We start from the raw sequence: 22542 nt of genomic DNA, 5'->3' as shown, positions 1-22542 counted from the left end.
CGTAAAATAACCAATGCCATTAAAAAGCAAAATGCAAATTAGTAAATGAGTCAAGTATCTGTAAGAATGTGCAGCATAGCCCATTCACAGGCAATACAGAATTCAACTAAATGTATACAAATGCACTTACAGATTGATCTGTCTCACTGTGTGATACGATCACCATCCAATATAATTTTTAATCATTGGTTTCTCATGGATCACTCTATTTCTTGAGAAGAACCTCTAAATAAGCTGTTTTGTAATCAGTAAAAACTCCAGTGCCTGAAGAACAAAGAAAGTATGTTTTCACAGAAAAATTACATGCCACTGTTTGAAGTGTTCTGAGAGCTTCAGTTTGGCGTGGTATTATTTCTATTAGGAGATATTATTTCTATTAGGAGACGAAACTCATTACTATACAATGCAAATATTCCAGGTAATTGCACAGGCTTTTTAGGTAACTCATAAACCATGTATTAATAAGCATTTTTCAACATTTGAAGCGTGGTATTGCCCTATCTACATTAGCAGAACTTCTGCTGGCAATTTCAGGAGAACTAGAATTTAATTATTCAAATGATAGTTGACAAATGAAAGTCAATTCCTCTCCCAGCCATCGACACACGCGCAGCTGGGACTTCTACACCTTTGAGGAAGTAGCTGAACAGACCCTGAAAGTTATCCACAGGGTTCCTCAGAAACAAAGTGGCTTTTGGTGACTTCCAGCTTGAACTTTACTCAACGACCTATTGCCCTATGAGAAGTCTTGGTAAATGTGCCAGGTTGTGGAGGTACCTTCTCCCTAGAACAGACAGTTTGACACTTGGAGTCAGTACCCAGCACTGTACTTACTTTTTGTCAGGCCAATAGGGATACCCAGTCCGCCCTTCACACTTCCTTGGGAACAGGACAGTACAGAAGAACTAGAGCTTATTTCCCTACTTACCCTGTTAATTTAGATGGATGTGGTAGGATTCACAATTTAATATCTGCATTAGTCATCCATATTCTATATACCCTAGTCCCTGGGTATATACAGGTAAAGAACAGGTGTTTCTGAAATGCAGTTCATCTCATCCTAAATTTGATCCTGAAAATAAATAGGGTGAATTAGGCTTTTTAAAAAGCCTATCCCTCCTTTGGGAGTCAAGGAACCATGTTGTAGAAAAACACCAGATCAATCGAATTCCAGTCTCATGGGTTTCTTATTGACCACAGTTTAACTTCAGGAAAGATAATTTGTTCTTAGGCATCAATTTTTCTTTCCAGTAGTGCCACTTCACTGTTAATCTAATGCAGAAAGCATTACTAGGCAAACTGCATATATGAAATTGGCTTTTTACATTGGATGAACTGGGTTTTTGTTTAGCCAAATAAATGAATATTGCCTTGTGATGCTATATGGGGAAGCTGCTCAGGTATTTTTACGTAAAAGCTTTCACATTTTTTCCAAGTTGGAAAGGACTGCCAGCTGGAGGCCAGAATGTTAACCTGCTAGAATCATCACTATGGTCATTCAGTTAGAAAATACACAAAGCCATCCTGCCTTGGTGAAATGAATACACATAACCACACCTAGCACAACACTGGAGCCTTCCAACAGAAATTACTTAAATCACTGAAATGTCAGTCCAGTGCAAGTTTCCCAGAAAGCTTAAGATTAAATTACTCCAGAGAAATGCAGTGAACAACCACCCTGAGAAAATAAACCCGTGTGACTTGTTTTATCATGTTTCAGGAAGGAAAAAAACTTTCAGCTAACTGCATGTCATTCCAAGATTAAATCCAAAAATTTGACAGTTCATAAATATTACAGCAATGTCAAGAAACTGTTATATGTAATTATATATTTGGTTATACCTAATCCAGCTAGATAGGGTATCACCTGAAAACTAACTTCCAGACAGTCTATGCTCTTCTGGGAGCTCTCTGGTATTGCTTGTGGTTCAGAAAATGTAGATGTGCTAGAGGTGCTCCTGTTTGACCTATACATCTTGCAGCAAATTCATACAGTTGACCCAGGAGAACACAGATCACCATGAGATCTGTCAAATCATTAGTGGTTTCATAGAAGGTAGGAACAGCAGGCAAAGGAGACTGAGGTACCTGCCCAGCAGGAGGATTTCAACAGATGTGATGGTGTCTGACCTCAGTGATTAGTACTGCCTCCTACAGCTGCTGAGCACAGATAATGGGCTCTGACAATGCTTGGTGAAAAGTAGTGCTTCTCCAGCAGTCTGCTTTTGGGGCTGTATACCAGGCTATTACCCGCCTTCACGTAAACATGGCTGTTTTACACAGTGATGGTGTGTGGAGCTTCTGAAAGGCCTGCTGTTAATGGAGGGGCAGCTGGCAGGAGAGATTAGTTCTCTGCCTGTCATGCATGGCCAAGAGTGATGGGGGCCTCTAGTCCTTAGCTGGCATTGCTGTGTGCCACAGTGTAACTAGGCACCCATGGACACCACTGAAAGGGCTGTAATTGCTTGGTGTATTCCAGTCATTCATCCTGGAATATGTGCAGTCCAGGCATTCTTGTTCTTTGGTTTACAAATCCTACCTTATTTGCAGTTAACATTAGCCCCTAAAACACAATCTCTCTGCTTTCAGATCCCAGTTACAATAATGAAGCCGGATGAGAAAGCTGAGGTACCAGTAGGTGTTGTGATTGGCAGCATATTGGCTGGACTCCTCTTGCTGTTGGTACTGGTTGCTGTTTTGTGGAAAGTAAGTAGGTATTTGTATCTTAAAACCAGACAGGGATAAATAAATTTGGGCTATTTTCTTTGGAATCTCTCTTCTCTAGTGTGAAACAATACCACATCTGCAGTTTGGTGGTATGAATAATACTGCATTGACATTACACCCTTGACATATTTTAGAAGGGTTTATGAAATGAGTCCTTATAGAAACCAGCAACATGAAGATGATAAATGAGCTGCCAATCATTCAAAACAGGGGCTGTGGCATTTACTTTTTCCTTTCAAAACTGTCTGCCTCCTTCCATAATATCCTTTCTGGGCTCTGAACACCCGTGATACTCCCCAGTGGACGAGGGTGGGGATTACAAATAAGGTGAGAGAAAATATATATTGAATGGACAAAAGAACAGACAAAAGAAAGGGCAGGGGCAAAAAGTAAATTACAAAGGTCACACAGAAAAAGGGGCAAGTTTTTCTGTGTGCCAGGGCTTTGGTGTTTGAAGTGCTTCTTGGCACACGAAGGCATCATGGAAATGTCTGTATCTTGGCAGGGAGAAAACTGGCTAATCAGCACTGCTGCTCTAGCATTTAGTTGCACCATGTAGGAGTTTAAGGCCCACCTCCTTTCATTTTAGAGGCAGGAATTGTCTACAAATCACTGTGTAGTGTATGCATGCACACGTGCATTTTTACCATCACAGTATTTCGTTTTGCTGAGTAATTAATTATCAGTGACTGACTGCAATGTGGTGTTTATTTTAATGCTTCTCACAGCTTGGCTTCTTCAAGAGACAGTATGAGAAAATGACACAGGATATAGAAGATGTCGATGAAATTGCAGAACTCACGAAGGATAAAGACTGAAGATGAGTTACATGGACGAAGAGGAGATCTGAGCCACCAATAGTAGTTGTGATCAGTCAGTTCTTCAACTGGAGTGCCTTAAAGCTTAGTAACATTTAAACATTTTTAATGAAAGTGTCTTTACAGATTAAATATTTTACAGATTCTACTCTATTGTAAGAGTAACTGCAGGACAGTTTGGTTTTTTCAAAAATTATTTATAATGCCTTTTCTTGTAAATTTTTGCCTTTCAAACAAACTTAACCCTTAGAACTGGCAGGTCCGGAGTAAACAGTAACATACTGTTCCAGCAGCCCTTCTCTTGATCCACTGCAGAGTGAAACAAGAATTTATTTCAGATTATTGTGGAACAGCATCAGTTGGTAATTCAGTTGACAAGTACCACATGTGTTAAAGGACATTTTCTATTAAGTTGATGATGAATGTGTGGTGAACACTGCTTCCAGACTGGGAGAAGAAAAGTAATTTTTTCATTGACTAGCTCCATCCTTATTGTTTTAGAAAAATAATTTCCACCAGCAAACCTTTGCTTTAACTAATCTATAAACTGGGAACTGTGTATGAACATGTCTGTCTGGGTGCTACAGGACAACTGGTTGGGCAAAGTCTTCCAAAAGTTCACCATATTTCTTGCCCTAAGGTCACAACTAAATTATTGAAGGATATTGTTTTGGGGAAGTATTGCCAAATGGTATGTATAACTGTTCTCTGCAATGTTAACACTCATTTTCATCTTGAGAAGAACTACCACCACTACTGTTACGCTGGCCTTTATACTGTCGGTCCCTCTGATACCAGTTTGGCTTTTGACATTAATAGAAAAGACAGTCAAGATCTTGCCTTTAATTCTGTACTGAAAGATTTTGTAAGACTAAGAACATAGAGTGAACGAAAGGGGATAGCTGACTGAGGAATTATGCATGTTACAAAAGGGGATAGTGAAGATCTAAGCTCTGTAAAATGTTTACTGCACTTCTTTAGCATCTCAGTGCCCTCCAGGAGGCCAAAGTTCAGTACAACCTCCTTACCTGTCACATTTTTTTGGTCCTACTTGTTAATGTCTTGATGAAGTTAACTTATGTTTTATACAGTGAAGTACTGTAGTGCTCTGTAATGAGCTCTAAGCACAACACTTGGGTGACTTTTTGTTGGTTACAAACCTCAAGTTTATCACATGCTGTTACACTGCCTGGTTATAATGAAAGCTCGGTCTTATAAAGGCCTATGCTGTAAGACTGGTAACAGTCAGGGAAATTGGCCTTTTGGCTGCCTTTCTCTCTCATGCCTAGCAGTTACACTTACAATTGATTGTGAGAGAAGATGTGTGTGTTTTTCGTATGTATGCTGCCATGCCAGTGAGATTGTTTCCAACTTGAGGTGATTTACTTGAAGAGTAAAACATTCAAATGTGCCTGATTGAGAACATGAAATCGTGGTTTCTTCCCCCCAAAACTGGATTGTAATTATGCTTAGGCACTTTGCCATTATTTTCTGAGGGACTAGCCTTAAGCACATTTGAAAGTTTTACTCAGTCTTTTTTAATAGCTAATCAGTCAAAAGCCAACCATCTCTTTGGCAAATAACAGCTTCATTTGCAGCAACAGCTGGATTATGTTCAGTGTAGTTTTATATGTGTTTTGAATTTATTTTATATCTATGAAATGTTATGTTTTGGGACATTTTGTTGCGGTTTTTCTAACATTCTGAAAAACAATTCAGATTCTTATATCAATTATCAAACAACATTCTTGCCATCAGCTGAGTCTGTGACCAAAACAAATATTCTAAAAGTGGGGGAAAAGTAGCAATTGCATAAATCTAAACAATAAGCTCCTGACTTGTAATTACAAACTTTGAGGGCAAATGCTTTTAAGAGTAAAAAGAAAAAATTTGTCTGCCTCAATTCTTATATAAACTTGTGCAGAAAAAAATACCCTTACAGCCATGTATGTGGGAAGCTCCTACATAATCAGGATCCTGCACTCCAGAGAAGAGGGGGAATTTTTCAATACACCAGATGGTAAAATTTTCAATTTCTGGTGCTGCCTACCAGGGCAATTCAGGCATTGACCCAGATTTCCTTCTTCTGCCTTCAGTGGGAGGTACAGGTCAATATCCAATATGCAACTTCTTTGGGGATTTAACAGTTTATCAATCAGGTAATAATGATTCAATTCACTAGCATTTTGACATGGACAACATAATTCCCCTTCCCAGCCTGGACACAATACTGCTTTTCCAAAATAAAGGGGAGACATAGCAATGGTAAGGTTTTTGTATCCTAACCACTCCAAGTTACTAGTTTATTTTTCTTTTACAATTAATTAATACTTAAATGGATAATTCAGTTTTTGTAATGAGTAAGTCTATTGCACTTTTAAGTTGGCACAGCTGCAAATAATACTGGAAATATTATGTATATTTTGTATTGCGTGCAAGGGTTTTTTTGGTTTTTTTCTTTTTAATTTACTTTTTTAAAGCAGCGTGTTTTAAATACCCTGAAATTTTGAGCTTCCACATGTACTTCTGTTTGTGCTTGCAGAAAGAAAAGTCAGCAATACCTTCAGCAAACTCAAGTTATATCTGATTCTGGTCTTGAAATGTAGCTGCTGATTTCCTGAAGTACTGGAATCAAGTCCAAAATCTGAGTTGGTTTCATATGAGCCTATGTATAAATTTGGAATATACAAGAGAGTTTATAATAAAGTTGACTTCTAAAAGCTAGCATGTAAGCTCTATGGGAGCAGGGACTGTATCACTGTGGTGGCCTGTCTGAGGGCCTAGCAGCATTACTGCAATAAAATCCAAGACTACTGCTGAATTTATTTTTTATTTATTTTTAGACAGCAACCTAAAGAGAAGCAATGCTACTGAAAAAGCACTGCATAAAACGGGGCCAAATATGGCTTTGTCCCAGTAGAACACAGTGAGAACCTAAGGAGGGGATGATTCTGCTAAGTTGACAAAGACACTGCACCTGAAGTCTTGCAGATCACAGTCCAGAGTGTGACACTACCAGTAAACTGTACTGTACTCTAACCTAGCTCACATTAGTGCAAAATACTTGGAAAGTTCTAGCTGAGAAGATGGTGTTAAAACATTACCATGGCCAGGCCTTCCTATAAACTTGGGCTTATCATCACTGCTATCTAAAATTACATCCCATTCTGCCAGTCTCTGCACTTTATCTGTTTACAGAATTGTAGTAGGTCAGCAGTAGTATGTCATGACTCTGGCTCTGGCTACACCCCACCATATGTTGGAAAAACTGAATTCAGCTTTACAGCAGGAACAATGTGGCATAAGAAGAGAGGGGGGAACTTGGCTATGAATAGAAAGATGACAGGAAGACAATATTGTCAGAAACTACCACCTGAAAACTACACACTTTCACAGAGCTTCTTATTTCCACTTCCAACTCTTCCATACTTTTAACAGTGGTACATAACCATTCAGGTAGGCTACCAATTCTAGCATTTCCATCATACAATATCAGATGAACTTAAGGCACAAAGTTTTGTCTTTCAGCAAGTCTCAATGTTTTGCAGAATTGCAAGCTAGATTCCTTATATACTGACTTATGTATGTGCTGGTTTTGACTGGGGCAGAGGTACATTTCTTGACTAGCTATATGGGGCTGTGTTTTGGATTTGTGCTGGAAACTGTTGATAACACAGGGATGTTTTATCTGTCACTAAGCAGTGCTCATAGGTTCAAGGCCTTTGCTGCTCTTCACCCCATCTCACCAGCGAGGAGGCTGGGGGTGCATAGGAGAGGGGGAAAGGAACAGAGATGTGACAACTGCCCACAACTGACCACAGGCACTCAGAGTATTTGGTGTTTGTCTTCCCAAGCCACTTTCACATGCAATGGAGCTCTGCTTTCCTGGGGTTCACTCAACCTGCCTGCCAGTGGGAAGTGGTGAATGTATTCCTTGTTTTGCTTTGCTTGCATGAGCAGTTTTTACTTTCCCTATTAAACTGTCTTCCATCTCAACCCACAAGACTTCTCACTTTTACTCTTCCTATTCTCTCCCCCATTCCACGAGTGGCAGAGTGAGTGAATGGCTGGGTGGGGCTGAGTTGCTGACTGGGGTTAAAGCACATCCAAAACTGAACTACAACAAAAGCTTGCAAATTAAAGACTAAAAAAATGAAGGTATGAAAATGCATCTCAAACCCTATAGCTAATTGCCTCAATTTTTTATTGCCTGCGAAAGTAAATGAAGTGCACAAGTTCACAGCTTTAGAAAAGTTGAGTCCTAAATTTTAAGTGAACCTTTCTGTTCTCAGTTAATTGGTCAATTATTTGTATGCAATCACAGGCTTAAGTATGCTAGCAGTTTTTAAAATGTACTTGCCTCTTAAAATAGTCAAAATTGAAACTTTATAAAAAGAACTGCTATAAAGATACATCAGGATGCTAATTTCTGGTAAGTTGATAAGATCAAACTTTATAGTGTGTTTGTTTTTCAAAAATCTGGCCTAAGGTACTCAAAGAAACTGATAATTTATACTCATCCATCTATTCTGAACTCTTTTTCAATCACCTCCACAGGACATTTAATTGTACTTAATGACACTTAATGCTCAAGACTATTTTTCACAGCATTTTAAAAGAGAAAGGGCAGCACTGGCTGCTTTAACATACAATTTGTTAATAATTAGATTTAGCAGTTCTTTTTTTTTAATACTTCTGAAGCAACAAATGAATGTGCTACTTTATAAAACTACAACTTACTTGGAACCACTGTGCATAAAGTGAGCAGAGAGAATGGCCAAAAATCTAGTTCAAAGCTGAACGATCTAAAAGCTTCATTCCTGAGTGCAGCAGTGGCACTTTCATGGGCAACAGCCAAAGTGAGGGCCTGTATTTCCCAGCACAGCCAGCACCTGAGTGGGCCAGGAGCTGCTTCTCCTGCCTGGCCATCTCTCGGCTGCCATCTCCTGGGTAGGCCCCTTATAAAACAACCCCCTTCCTCCCCCGCCCCGTTATTCCATGACAATCCATCAGTTGCTGTTTTCATCATATGCATCAGGCTGAGCTTCTCTTGAGAGCAGAGCACAATACTCAAAATCAGAAAAGGAAACTCTTCAAATCAATCAGTGCTGGTATATGGATGTTCGGCCAGACAAAGGGGTGAATCATTGTATTCAAATTTTGCCAGCCAAGACTAAGGCATCTTTTCAGAAGGACAAATTATCGCTCTGAAGACATGCACTTCCACAGACAGCCCTCATCTGGCAGATCTCTACAGGAATCACATGGTGACCCTCTGTGTCTGCAGCATTTGCAGCATTTGTGTCTGGGAACATCTCTCTATGTACCAGAGCCACCAAGTCAACACAGCTGGTATCATAGAGAGGTGAGATTACCTTCCCTACGGACAAGGAAGAGAAACAGCTGGACTCATTCCAGAAAGCTGGGTCTTCCTTGAGATACGCAGATCTGCAGCTGTCTATCATCCCATCAATGGACCTCACCATAACACAGAGTAGCCCTCATCCAGCCATGTAGTTCTGCATGTGTGGACAGCAGGACAAACACAGCCACATCTTTTCCTAACACACAGTGAGACACTGCTGGGATTCATCCCCTGGCCTGGCAGTTTGGAAACACTTCTGGGTCACTTCAGACACAGCTTGAGCTATAAACAGAGTAATCTGCCCTCTTATGATAATACTGCCCTAGCAGAGAGGGTAGCCCTACAGAGGGAGACAGAATACTGAGTTCAGAGCACGGATTTAAATTTCAGTGAGATACATTTTACCTCTAATTAGCACACCATCCCTCCCACAAACATTTCCATTTCGCTTTTACAGGCCAGCTGAAGAACCCAAAGTTACACAAGACTGATATATCATTGTTCCAGAACAAAGCAGTATTTGCCTCATGCACAGCTAGGGACAAAAAATGACATTTCATTGTCTTTACCATGGCAGCATACACACATTGTAACACTCAGCTGTGACTCAGTACAACATCTCTTCCATTCATTGTTCCTGGTCACTGTGGGGAAGTACACAATTATTCTCTCTTCTTTTCTGCACCCTCCTTCCCAGCTGCATTGCTGATGGGGAAGGTGCACTTAAGGTCACCCTGGAAAAATCTTCCAGGAGACTGTAGTGCTAGAAAGGCACTAAAGAGACACTACTGCAACTCAGGAATTGCCTCTGATCATGGCATACCAAGTAGTATTTAACAATGGTAACTAAGATATTCCATTGATTTTCTGTATCAGAGCACAACACTATTATGGAACCACTGCAAAAGTTTTACTTAATTCATAAAATATCCACTGAAAAACAAGCTAAACATTTATTTTTGTGAAATTAATACACTAATTAGTTGCATGGTAACACCAAACATAAACATAGAAAAATGAACACCAAATATGAAAAAGTTCATGTATTTCTTTCTCTTCTAAAGTAAAAAATAATTGTTTCACAGAACAAGTGATTGTGCTCAGTATTCTGTACAATTCCCAGGAAAAATCACATTCAAACAGCAGACGGCTTGTCTCCAACATCCAAAATAAAGGAAAACTCATTCTTGTACTTGACCAGCTCTGCCTAGATAATAGGGCCCACATGGTTTGTAGAGTGTGTATCTGTAAACACGCAAGGAGCAGCTGCTGTCCCACAGATGAAGGACTGAGTTACACTGAGAAAAGTACATCAGTAAGTTAATAAGCAGAGTTAAATGATGTTTCTGCCTGAAGCTGTATGTTTCCTTACAATTTACTTAATTCAGATACAGTAACTAAGTATTAAAAGTGATTAAAATCCCTGGGGAAAAAAAAAGATCATCACCTACTTTCCTCATTTTACTTTGTGCTGTTAGAAGTTGTTAGTAGATTTTTGCTGCAGACAGAATAAAATGGAATATACAGCTGAGGCTTCACTAGTGTGTGATGCAATGATTACAGAATCAAAGACTGGTTTGGTTTGGAAGAGACGTTATAGATCATCTAGCTGCAGCCGTCCTGATAGAGGCTGGGACACCTTCCACTAGACCAGGTTACTCATAGCCCATGCAGCCTGACCTTGAACATTTCCAGGGATGGGGCATCCACAGCTTATTTGGGCAACTTGTGCCAGTGCCTCACCACCCTCACAGTAAAGAATTTCTTCCTAATATCTGATCTAAACCTACCCTCAGTTCAGCTTAAAGCCATTCCCCCTTGTCCTATCACTACATGTTGTTGTGATAATTCCCCCTCTAAACTTATTATAAGCCCTATTTGGGTACTGCAAGGTGATGTAAGGTTTCCCTGGAGCCTTCTGCAAGCTGAAAAACCCCAGCCCTCAGCCTGTCTTCATAGGAGAGGTGTTTTAGTCCTCTTAGATGAACTTGGTGACCCTCCTCTGGACTCATTCCAACAAAACTTCTTGTGCTGGGGGCTCCAGAACCAGATGCAGTGCTCCAGTGGGGTTTCTTGGGGGCACAGCAGAGGAGCAGATAAAACCCTTTGACCTGCTGGCCCCACTGCTTTTGATGCAGTCCAGGACAGAGCCAGATTTCTGGGCCGCAAGTGCACATTGCCAGCTCATACTGAGCTTTTTGTTCACAAATACCCTCAAGTGTTTCTCCCCAGTGCTAGTCTTGATCCATTCTCCCTCCAGCTTGTACTTATGATTGGGATTGCTCTGACTCAGGAGTATGACCTTGCTCCTGGATTATGAATAACTATATATGATGTAGAAACATATATATGAGCAACTCAGAAAAGAATTTTGCATTACCTTATTTTCCTTCACTTTTATCTACCTTGTCTACACTGAGAACGATGACTAGATACCACTGCCTCTCAGCATTAGGAGAAATGCCATACACAATGGGACTTTGAACTCTTAGCATCTAAATACTACCATGGCGCAGAAGAATAACAAATAAAATTACCTTGCTTGGACAGGTAACCCGGTATTTCCAGTGAAACCCAGGGATATTATGTCAGTTCATTTAACTAGTTTTCAAAACAGTAACAAGAGAAAAACTGTAATAGGATTAAATCTTAAATGTGAATGTAAATGCATATATGAACTGCAGCAAGTTCAATAAACTCCCTTTTCTTAGAAAAACTATTCCATTTGATGACTTTTAGTCCCCACACATATGAAGTCAAATTACTGAACCTAATTACACCACAGTTGTGTATTTGTAATAATAGCTGGTTTGGGTTTTTTCTTCCTGCAGCACTACACAACCAAAAAGTCACCTTCAAAATTTTGTCTAGACATCATTAAGTAGTTACAGATTGGCATTTTATTGCTAAGGCAATTCTTTTTGCTGGTAGAGTACTAGCTTTAACTTTGAATCAATCTCTATCCATATTTTTTTAATGCAATGGACTTGTAATATCAGCTGCACAGTAAAAATCTTTCCATGAGACAGAGCTACTGGAACATAAGCACTACTAAACAGTTAGTAACTCTGGGATATAGTTTCTATTTTCTTCTCTGTCTGCACTAAAATAGTTCATCTACTTCAAGTAGCTTTCACATTACAAGAATGTCAAAACAGAATAAAGCTTGCAAACTAAGTCTGCAGTCATATAAAATTAAACCTCTCCGAACTTTAAGATTAAAAAAATGCAATTGTCCTGTGGTGACCTCCAGAGAACACAGACCAAAGTAAAAGCATTAGAATAGTATTTATCACAGAGTAGCTTAAACCTTGTAACAAAGAATTTTAGGGAAGATTCTTTTAAAAACTGACTCCATGTTAAAATGCACAAAAAGGCAATTCCAAAGGTGAGTCAAGACACCTAAAACCCCTAATTAATCCTCATTCACTGCACTCAGTCCAAACTAAATTATTGAGACTGAAACATCTGTTAGAATCGTTTAGAAACATAAAGATTCTCTGTAAAAACTCAAAAGTAAACATGCTCATTACGAAGAGTAACACTTTATTTTCAAAAGAGTACAATTATTTTTCTGAATTTGCCCAAAAGCATTCCTTGTTTTCTTTCCAAGAATATTCATCCTCATAAATCTCCTGTAATATAAACAAAGAATGGGAAGTGTTGTGAGTCTGCTACAAACAGCTACAAACCAGACCAAGCTACTTAATAGCCATCCCACTATTATTTACTGATCACATCAGGACTGCACAGCACTTGGCTGGCAAGCAGAAGAGGGCAGCACCGTTAGAACATACAGACTTGGCTGAACCTCAGGCTGATCCCCACTGAGTTTGAAAGGGCCTACCTATGCTGAAGTCAACAAAGAGATCTTGAAGAAATTCTGTAATAGCTGTAGAGTACACAGCATTCATGCTGCTACATTAACCTACTGTACCATTGTTTTGAGATGAGAATATAGATGTAACAAAATGTCAGTATTAAAATAAAAATTACATTAAGACAATAAATAAACTACTAATAGATCTTAAGGACAGACTGGATTACCCAGCTGCAGTCCAGTCCTAAGCAGCAAATTCTGAGTCCCTGATTATTTATTCTGAGAGAACTTCCATCTCCTCAAGGAGGTATCAGAAATGTGAAGTAATATGGGGAATATCACTGTTAACCACATGCCAAGTTCTGCCAGGGAGAGGAGGCAGAGATAATGCTCATTATTTGCATGCAACACTGAGGTCATACAATGAGGCTCTTTCTAGACTTGGGGTAGTTTCACCACACAGTATTGTGTGCCTATACTAGCTTTGGGACTTCTGCTCATCCCTTCATTGTGTGCTGTTGCTTAGTGCTTTCTCATGGCCACAGTGATGAGGGGCAAAGAGAATGGCAAGAAACACTCCTTCTATTTCCAAACTGCAATGCTGTCCAAAGCAAAGCTAACTCAAATTCTTCCACAAGCCTGTGCAGAACTGAATTTTGCTACTCAAAAGGGGACAGCTCAGGCCTCCTTCACTTTCACCCTAGGATGGCTTCAAAATAAAGAGGAGCTACATGGTACAAGTACAGGAGAACCTTCCAGATGCCCTACCTGCCATATATGGGCCTGGCTGCAGTAGAGGAAACTCACTGGTGCTTGACACTGACAACCCATCAGGAGCAGCTGCTACTGCCTGGAATGCTGCTAAGACAGCCCAGATATCTAAGACTAGCATAGCCCTAAATTTGATTTTGTCCCCAAACATACCTTTTTCCATATTGGGACAGATGCTTTTAAGGTATTGATGCAGTACATTACAGCTTCAAGGGATTCTGCTCTGTGTGGAGAGGAAACTGCAATAATTACACTTGCTTCAGTTATTGGAACCACACTAGGGAGAGAAGAGGAACAACAGCAGCTTTAGCTAATACTTAACATCAAGAGCACCCAAAAGTCGCACCCATGTCACGTCAGTATTCTGGCCACATGCTCTCCTGACTCATTCATACTGAGCAAGTGTCAAACCACATCCAAAAGATTATACACATTTTAAAAGAAAGAAAACCACAAGGAAAATCAGTACCAGATGTTAGAATTCCACACTTTAGAATAAATAAACCCACCAGACATGGGCTTTTTTCTTCCATTCTTTCTTTTTTTAAAATTAAGCCTATGGAATTAAGAGGGGGAAATTGTTAACTTGTAACAATGCATAGGAAACTCACCGGAAGCTGGCTTAATAATGAACAATAACAAGTTTGAACAGCCAGTTCGTATCTAAAAACCTAAGAAATCATCTCAGTTTGCACAAGAGTTTGTGAAAGAAGAAATTAAGTGCCCCATACTATGCAGATTTTGCAATGAAACCACATTTTTTATGAATTCTGATTTTAGATTCACAAGTTTCTTACTTGATGTGCTGTGCTAAACTTAACAGAAGCACAAGCTTCTGTGCTTCTCCTTGCAGTTGTAGCATTCCCAAAATCTGCCTCCCAATCTTCCCTCTATAGTAAGACACCTTCAGCACAGTCCATAGGAAGAAAACTCAGCCTAAATGCTTTGAGCTGCCCTCATGACAGCCACCCTCTCCACGGACTAGAAAGGAAGTCTAGGGAAACTGCCCCTCAGGCCTTTTATCTTACTTACCCTTTGCAATCACATCCCAAGTTCCTTCAGGATTTCTGCAAATCCTGCTAGTTTCAGCGAGAAATCTTCCCTGAACTGGGAAGGCCCAACAGTATGTCAGACACTACTATTCCACGTTTTGAATCAAAAGGAAAATGCTTATCCAAGATTCAAGGAACAGGAGGTTCTCCCACAAGCATGGCTGGCAATTACTATGCCCACAGCCTAAGCTTCCAGACTTTTTGTGGCATAAATTGATTAAAATCTGACAATAAGAACATTCTGCAGCCCCTCAACAGGAGAGAGAAGAAAAAATAAAGTGCTGCCAACTTCACACCTTTAAAAAATAAATAACAAAATAAACGAAACAGCCTCCCCTTCCCTGGAGTGAAATATCTCCCCGCTTTCAAAACATCACATCAGCATCAAACATCCTGCCAGGCTAAGTATGGACTCCAGCAAACCCTACCAATAAACATATTTTTGAAAACAAAATTTTGAAACTTAGCTCCAGAGCAAGAGCTTGATCCTGCAGCCAGCTTTGCTACACTATGGTTTCTAAACACTCCTGTGGGTTCTGTAACTACGTAAGCACAGCCATGCAGCAAACAAGGATTGATACTCCAGTTACAGAAGAATGAGGTCTGGACATACATACCCAAGTCTATGGTGCACTGCAATATGTTTGACTGAAGGCCATTTCTGTCTAACATCTCTGCAGATTTTCTTCATTTCAGTCTCTGCCATTGAAGTATACGCTTCATATTCTAAGTTAATCACTTTTTTCCCTTCAAAATTATTTCTTGTAGTACCTAAACAAAAATGATTTAACAACTAAAAGTACTGAGAATACATATTGTATCTTTACAATACACATTATATATTATATTAATATAGAGTAAAAACCGAGGATCTCTTGCTATGGTCAAGGTCAGCACTGTATAAATATAAACAACCTCCCCTAATCATGGCTGCATAATGAGATTATTTGAACAAGATAAATCTTTACTATAAAAGGAAGAATTTAGTTTACACATTACACAGGTCTGTAGCCCACAATGCCCAAGGCTGGGACATCTTCTGTGGTAACTGCTAAGGTGCTATAATGGCATTTGCTCATGTAATTTTTAAATGCCCAGTATTTAGGAGCCTAATAGCACTAAGGTTTAAGCACAAGCAGTTTCATATGTGTGCCATGTACATTAAGCACAGCACAGAGCTACCAGCCTGAACTTCACCAGCCCATTGGTAGAACAGGACTTCACTTTCAACTAAGACCTGAGTTACAGGACCTCACATACAAGTGTGGACATATAGTTGGCATAGCCACAGTATTTTATTTCCCACCCTGAACAAGTTGTATCCCAGGGGACAGGGGAACAACTTCCAGGCAGTTCTCTACTCCAAAGTTACTGTTCTGTTCAGTCCTACAATAGCCATACCAGCCACACCACTTTAGCCCATGGCAGCTATTTAAGAGCTACCACGGTCTTGCTCTAGTAATTCAGAACCTGTTTTCTAAACATAATGCGCTCAGATCAGGAACTGATTTATTTGAGAACTACAACTCTGGGATGTGGACTACTTAAGTTACATTTATTACACTAGTAACATCCAGTGACTTAGCTCACAGATATTAAACTCACCAATGAACAGAGACACTGCCCCACAGTATGGTGAAACAACCAGCTCTGACACTTCATCGATAGAGAGCTTTTCAGACTTGAGCTTGATAAAATCTTTTGGCACATCTTCGCTTTCTTCCATATCACAATAGAAAAACTGAAACCAGACAGACAGACACTGTTGTTGTTCCCAGAGACAGTAGCATCAGCCAACTGCTTTTTATCCAGTGCTCATGCCTGAATTTATGCACAACACAGGCACTATTTATTTGCCCAAAAGACCAGTCTACATGTGAAATTCACTTCTCAGGAGCCTCACTTAGAGAATATTAACTGCAAATAACAAGCAATTACTTGGTTTTATTGCAAACATACTTCTTTCTGATAGGAAAGTCTGGTACAGTGGGAGGAAGTTATAATTAGCCCAAGGCCCTGGTTTAACAGTACATTCAACTAGCACAGACCACAGTGTAGTGCTGGTAAATCTGTGGTGATATTGTCAGTCCCTCCTACTTATCTCATCAAATCAATTTAAAACAGCGATTTCTGATAAACATGGATTAGAGTTCTAACCCTAAAGTTGAGTATGCTCTCCAGGACATTCAGGACCTCATACTATCAGTCTGTTACAGACACATAGGAGACACTTCTAACTTTTCTGAGTAGAAGCCAGTCATCAGATCACCTAAGAATGAGAAGTAATTTGATCAGCAGCAACGGAACAAGCTGCAGTGAACAGATGGACTGGCACTTGAAAGCAGGCAAAGAAATGAAGCCATTCTAAGGACACCTTTTTAACAGCAACAAACTAACAAAATTCCTAAGCAGCAGTCAATTATTTTTACTTTATTATCCTTTCTGTTAAAAAGTCAAAGGAAATTTTTCATTATTATCTTGTTTAAGCAAGCCAAGTTTCCACGGGTAGGAAGAAACAACCAGGAAAGAGTAACAAGACCTAAAACCCAGATTCAAAGCAATGCCTGACCTCTCCGGCAAATGTCTTCCATTTACTGCATACATGTTAATCATTTACTGGTGCACTGGCTTATAGTTTCTGCTCAGCACAACTGCACTCACCAGACGGAAACACAAGTTGGGTTATCTCAAAAGATTACTGGGGTGGAGGGAGAGAACTGCAATCACATCTTCAGATCTAAACAAGAAACGGTTCTTGTAAAATCACGCAGAATTCATGAGGCATTTTAGCACACAATTGCACTCCACAGGAAATTAGGCAGTAAGTGATACCTACCTAACAGAACTGGGGCAGATTCAGCCTCCACTAATTGGTGGGATGATGGCAACCTCGTCTCCAGGCTGCAGGACCAGGAGCTGATCTCCAAGAAGCACGTACTCCTGCCGAACAGCAAATACCACTTGATCCCGGATGATAGCAAGCCTGAGGGGGATTGGCAAGAGCACAAATAGGTTTTCAAACAATGTTTGTATTTAACCATGAGATTTCATTAAACAGCAAACTGGTGCACAGTATAGGCCAGCTGAAGTAAAAACTACTGAGACTTACACCACTTCCTAGAAACTGTTAAAAATACAAAAAACACCCACCTCCTAATCTTGGATTTTCTTGTAATGGCTAAGAAAAAATGAGATCAGTATAATTTTCAGAAATTGGGAATTGGATTTGTCATAGGCCTATGTCAGAACAAATCAATTCATATCAGACCCACTTCAGAAGCTTACAATAAAAAAGCTGGTAACTCAAGAGGCAGCAACCATCCAATTTGGGATTAGAAGGAAATACTGTCTTGATGCAGTCTGGCAGGACTGGAACAATTTTCTTACACACCAAGAAGCATTGTGGTATGCTATTCATGAGATCTCATGAAGATTCAGTGGTCAGAGAGTTGCTCTTGTGTGTGCTTAGACTTTGTGAGGCTCTCGGTCTTTTGTACTTACTGGTCTGAAATCTGCTATTGATAAGGAGTGGCCACAGAACTAAGAGAGCAAATGTGATGTGTCTTCTGGCACACCTTCTACATAGTTTTTATATTGCTGCAAGAGTCCATAGCTCTGGATATGAGGCGGGGAATCATTTCTATGACTAAGTGCAACTACATAGCAAGCATGAAGGCCATAGCAGTAAGACAGGAGAAAAAATAATTGCATTTTACTTCAGACGGCACAGGCGTGGTAACAGTTCTTGTTTGAGACTACAAAATCTGGCACAGGCAGCTCAGCTGTATTTCCTAGAAACAAGTAAGCAGACCAAAAGAGTACAAGTAAAAATCATCTTGTTTTCTACAAGCCAGATAGAAAAAAGTAGTCAAGGCTCAGGCTGAGCAAAACACAGTAGCACAGATTCAGAGAACAGACTGAAGGGAGGGATTGTATGAAAGCAAAGCAATCTACTAAAGAACTGTGCACTTCCATGAAACTGAAGTGCCCATTAGAAGGATGGGCTCTAATTAAAGTTCATTGCAAGCTAATTAGTTGGGTAAAATGTGTGGAACAGAAAAGCACTGTCAAGTACGCTCAAGCTGCAATTCGAATATCCATTAGCAATGTGAACAGAAGTCTGTGGTCAATGCCCTACAATTATATTGAGTTTTTCCACAAAATTCTACTACCCCAAGTCATCATTCATAAAAGGACAAAGTTGACAAATTACAGCAAAATGACCAATGGTACTGCTGCTGCTTCTGACATAGACAAAAAGGCTGCAAAGTAAAATATACATGTTCCCTACTGCCTCTAGCACCCAAACAAAAATTTCAATTCTCTGTGAGGAAAAGGTCCCTGGTCCAGTGTTTTCTGAAGAGTTTTTCACATGGAAACAGATACCAATATTAAAGAGTTCATTTTTTTTCACAGTGTTTGAGAGCATTTTACTAAAGAAAGGTTGTGCCTAAAGGAAGACTTGGACACCTAAGTCCAAAATTATAGAAATTCCAGAGCACTGAGCATTAAATTCTGAGGACCACAACCTCTTTTATACCTTACCTTTTTTTTAACCCCTTCTATCCCTACAAAATGGTGTTCACCCTTGTCAATCAGACTTGACAGGACTGAGCACCTTCCCTCAGCTTTAAACAGAGGGGGCATTTTTGTTGACACTCCCAAGAGCACCAATGCTGCTAAGACCCTTACAGCATACACAGTACTTTCTCAGGACCAGACTTCTCATGAAATGCATGCAGCAGTGGTGTGGGTATTTTTTAGAGCATTGAAATGGCTGAACATATTTGCTGTGTCAGGGCTGAGTGGCTGGAAACCTGTGGGGGCTTCATTTCCCTTCCTGACCTGCCTTGCAGAGTGTGACACAGGCTCAGACCAATGGCTTACAGTACAGTTAATCACAGAATCAATTAAGTTTGAAAAGCACTCTAAGATCATCAAGTTCAACTTATGACTGGACATGGAGATCAGACCATGGCACAAAGTCCACTCTTTCCTTAAAAACCTTCAAGGACAGTGACTCCACCACCTCCCTGGGCAGCCCATTCCAATGTCTTTGCGTCCTTTCAATGAAGAACTTCCTAATGTATAACCTAAGCAATTGGAAACACCGGCCTATTATCATTTATGTCTCATTTATTGTCCTGGCTGTGCTTGATCCCTCCTTGCAACATCTCACTTTTTCCACAGACTAATAACATGGCAGTTTTCAGGTTACCACACCACAGCCCTCCTGGACAATGGGCCACATGTACTCTCAGGCCCAGTTTTGAGTACATCTCCTGCACCTGGGCTTTCCTTGTGTATACATAAAAGCTAAAACACTTCCAGCTGTGCAAAACACAAAACATTTGGTGCGGGTTACCAAAAGAAGGTAATACCACTGGTTTTGTGCTCTTGAAGTACTGCTATGTGTTCCAGCCCAATGCTAAACACCGAATTTGTATTACAATTTTTTTTTTTTTTTAAATCCACGTTGCTTTGTGCACCTCAAGGGTAACTGGCTGCATACCTGGGGTGGACCTTCACGATCTCTTCCCAGAGCTGCAGAGAGGTGATCTCCCGTGGCACCGAGAGGGTCTCGCAGCGCAGCCCCGCCAGCTCCGCGCTCCTGGCGAAATACAGCACCAAGACCTGCCGGGGAACAAACAGCGCTCAGGGCCGTGGGGCCTGCCCAAAAAACCGCTCCCAAAATACCAGCACATAACCGGAACCAGAGCGCCAGGAAAAGCTTTCCCAGGCTTGTCTCGATGCCGATCGGCTCAGTCGCGTCTCTCCTGCCCCGGCTGACAAGACAGCCGGGGAAAGGCGGAGAGGGCGGGGGACGGTGAGTGACCGCGGATCCGCGCCCCGCACCCGCCGCCCAGGCCGCTCCCGCTATCCTTCGGAGCCAGGGACAGCGTGAGCCCCGCCGCTCTGCCCGGAACCGGCCAAGCCTCTGGCCGGACCGGCCCCAGCGTTGCCGGCTGGTGGTACCTACCTGGCAGCGCATGGAGCCGCCGTCCCGGGGCGAGCTGCCCTCCGCCGCGGGCCCACGGCGGCGCCTGCGCCCGGGCGAGAGGCGCCGGGCCCGGACCGCCCCCTGCGGCCTGGCCGGGAGCACCCCGGGCCCGCTCCCGCTCTCGGGCCGGACACCGCCAGTTCCTTCCCCACGCGGGTGGTGGCGAAGGTGGGAGATGGCGCAGCTTTGCCCCAGAATTCAGGGTCCAGTGCTGGGGACGGCACTTTACAAGCCGGATTTTCAGGGGGACTCGCAGATGTTCGCAAACATTACGCGTCCACTGCCTTGTAGGTGTTAAACATATACTAAATGCACAGGACAGGTAAAGTTGTCGTGTAAAAGCCACGGATCCGTTTCAATGCTGACACAGGATTTCAGGATTAGGGCCTGTTTCACCTCTGTCTGCAGTAACTGAGCCTGGAAGGACAGCAGGGAGGGAGAGCGGTGGCTCTCACCAGGGAGGGGAGAGTGATACGGGGTGTGTAGAAAGTGCTGCCGAGAGACCCACAGCAGTTGTTCCACATGGCATAACTGTGCACCAAAGCTACTCTTTGTGGGTGGCCAGGGTTAGTTATTTCTGTAGTGTTTGTCTGTGACAATCATGACCTCACAACAGTAACGGAGGAACTCCTCCAGGCAGACAAACCAGGGGCAAGTCCACAGCCATTAACAGTGTGCAGAAAATCATGCTGCCATAGCCCAGGGTACACAAACGAGACAGAGGAGTCCTGCAAAAATGGACTTTACTGAAAACTAGAGAGATCCCACTGGGGCATACCCATCTAGGGTCTCTCCAGTTTTTAGTAGACTCAGCCTCCATTTATTCTAAACAACCTCCTACTTTTCCCATTGGGTCAGGTACTAGGAAGATTTCAAACTTTCAGAGATCCGCATACTACATATCTTCACTCCAACATGTAGCCCCACACCTATTCTTCCAGAACCTGATTGGTTCTTTCAGGTTATCTAGTCATTTGTAAAAGCATACACACCCTTTTCTCCTATCATCAGTGTCGTAGAGTTTATGGTCAGTAATTGTGATTTGGGCTGGTGGTCATTGAATTGTTAAGGTTGGAAAAGACCTCTAAGATCATTGAGTCTAGTTGTTACCCCAGCACCACTGTGTTCACCACTAGACCATATCCCTGGGTGCCATATCCACAGGTTTTTTTGAAACCTTCCAGGGCCAGTGATTCCACCACTTTCCTAAGCAGCCTGTTCCAATGCCTGATCACCCTTTCAGTGAAGTAATTGTTCCTCATATACAAATTAAACCTCCCCTGGTGCAGCTTGAGGCCATCTGCTCTTGTTCTGTTGCTTGTTACCTGGGAGAAGACACTGACCCGCACCTGGCCACAGCCTCTTCTCAGGCAGTTGTAGAGAGTGATAAGGTCTCCCCTGAGCCTCCTTTTCTCCAGGATAAACACGCCCAGCTCCCACACCTGCTCCTTACAGGACTTGTGCTCCAGAACCATCACCACTTCTGTTGCCCTTCTCTGTACAAGAACATCAATCCTTGCTGGATGCAACACTGTCTGTTAAAACAAAAACAAACAAACAAACAAAAACCCCAAACAAACAAACAAAAAACCAAACAAAAACACAAAAAAAAAACACAACAAAAATCTAAAAACCTCAAAGAACTAAAAAGATGGCTGAGAAAGGAAGCAGACCTTTCCTCATAATTCCTGCCTCTTAGTTACAAACACAATGAAAGTTAAAGTGATTACATTTTCCAAAAAGTGTGTGATAGAAATACAATCATTTCTGCAGTGCAACTGTATTGTGCCAGTTATTCAGTACATTGTGTCTTAATCCTCTGCTGCGAGGAACAAATAACTTTTTAAAACTGTGTTCTTTTGTGAATGATTAACTAGTGTTACAAATTGAACTCTCCTAAACACAGCATGTGTCAAGTGAATAAAATAATTGTTGTTTTTTTTTTTCTCAGGGCTGAGTAATTTTGGATCTATACATCTTAGATGGAA

The 22542-nt window shown here is 41.2% G+C and overlaps 2 protein-coding genes across 7 annotated transcripts in view; one reads left to right on the top strand and one right to left on the bottom strand.

The window, feature by feature from the left end:
* The window catches only part of ITGA2 (integrin subunit alpha 2), a 67442-nt gene extending 60996 nt beyond the window's left edge, over positions 1-6446 (top strand). The window contains exons 29-30 of the mRNA XM_054003747.1: positions 2590-2706; positions 3456-6446. Of these exons, the coding sequence (XP_053859722.1) occupies positions 2590-2706; positions 3456-3545 (207 nt within the window). The 3' untranslated portion in view covers positions 3546-6446. The remainder of the gene's footprint in view (positions 1-2589; positions 2707-3455) is intronic.
* A 5990-nt stretch (positions 6447-12436) lies between these two features.
* On the bottom strand, positions 12437-22339 carry MOCS2 (molybdenum cofactor synthesis 2). Of its 6 annotated transcripts, none has more exons than XM_054003749.1 (5): positions 17390-17476; positions 16159-16294; positions 15171-15324; positions 13655-13778; positions 12437-12545 (listed from the first exon to the last, which is right to left on the bottom strand). In XM_054003749.1, exons 2-5 carry the CDS (start codon positions 16277-16279, stop codon positions 12477-12479), a joined length of 468 nt encoding a protein of 155 aa, XP_053859724.1. In that variant the 5' UTR covers positions 16280-16294; positions 17390-17476; the 3' UTR covers positions 12437-12476. The 6 variants fall into 6 exon arrangements, 5 of the variants coding, with proteins under 5 accessions (XP_053859724.1, XP_053859723.1, XP_053859725.1 ...); XM_054003748.1 differs by lacking the exon at positions 17390-17476 and adding an exon at positions 17215-17295; XM_054003750.1 differs by lacking the exon at positions 17390-17476 and adding an exon at positions 17215-17295 and having other exon boundaries at positions 13655-13724.
* Positions 22340-22542: the final 203 nt, after the last annotated feature.

This window comes from Vidua macroura, chromosome Z, assembly GCF_024509145.1.
Source record: "Vidua macroura isolate BioBank_ID:100142 chromosome Z, ASM2450914v1, whole genome shotgun sequence".
Taxonomy (NCBI): domain Eukaryota; kingdom Metazoa; phylum Chordata; class Aves; order Passeriformes; family Viduidae; genus Vidua; species Vidua macroura.
This window is presented reverse-complemented; position numbering and strand designations above follow the sequence as displayed.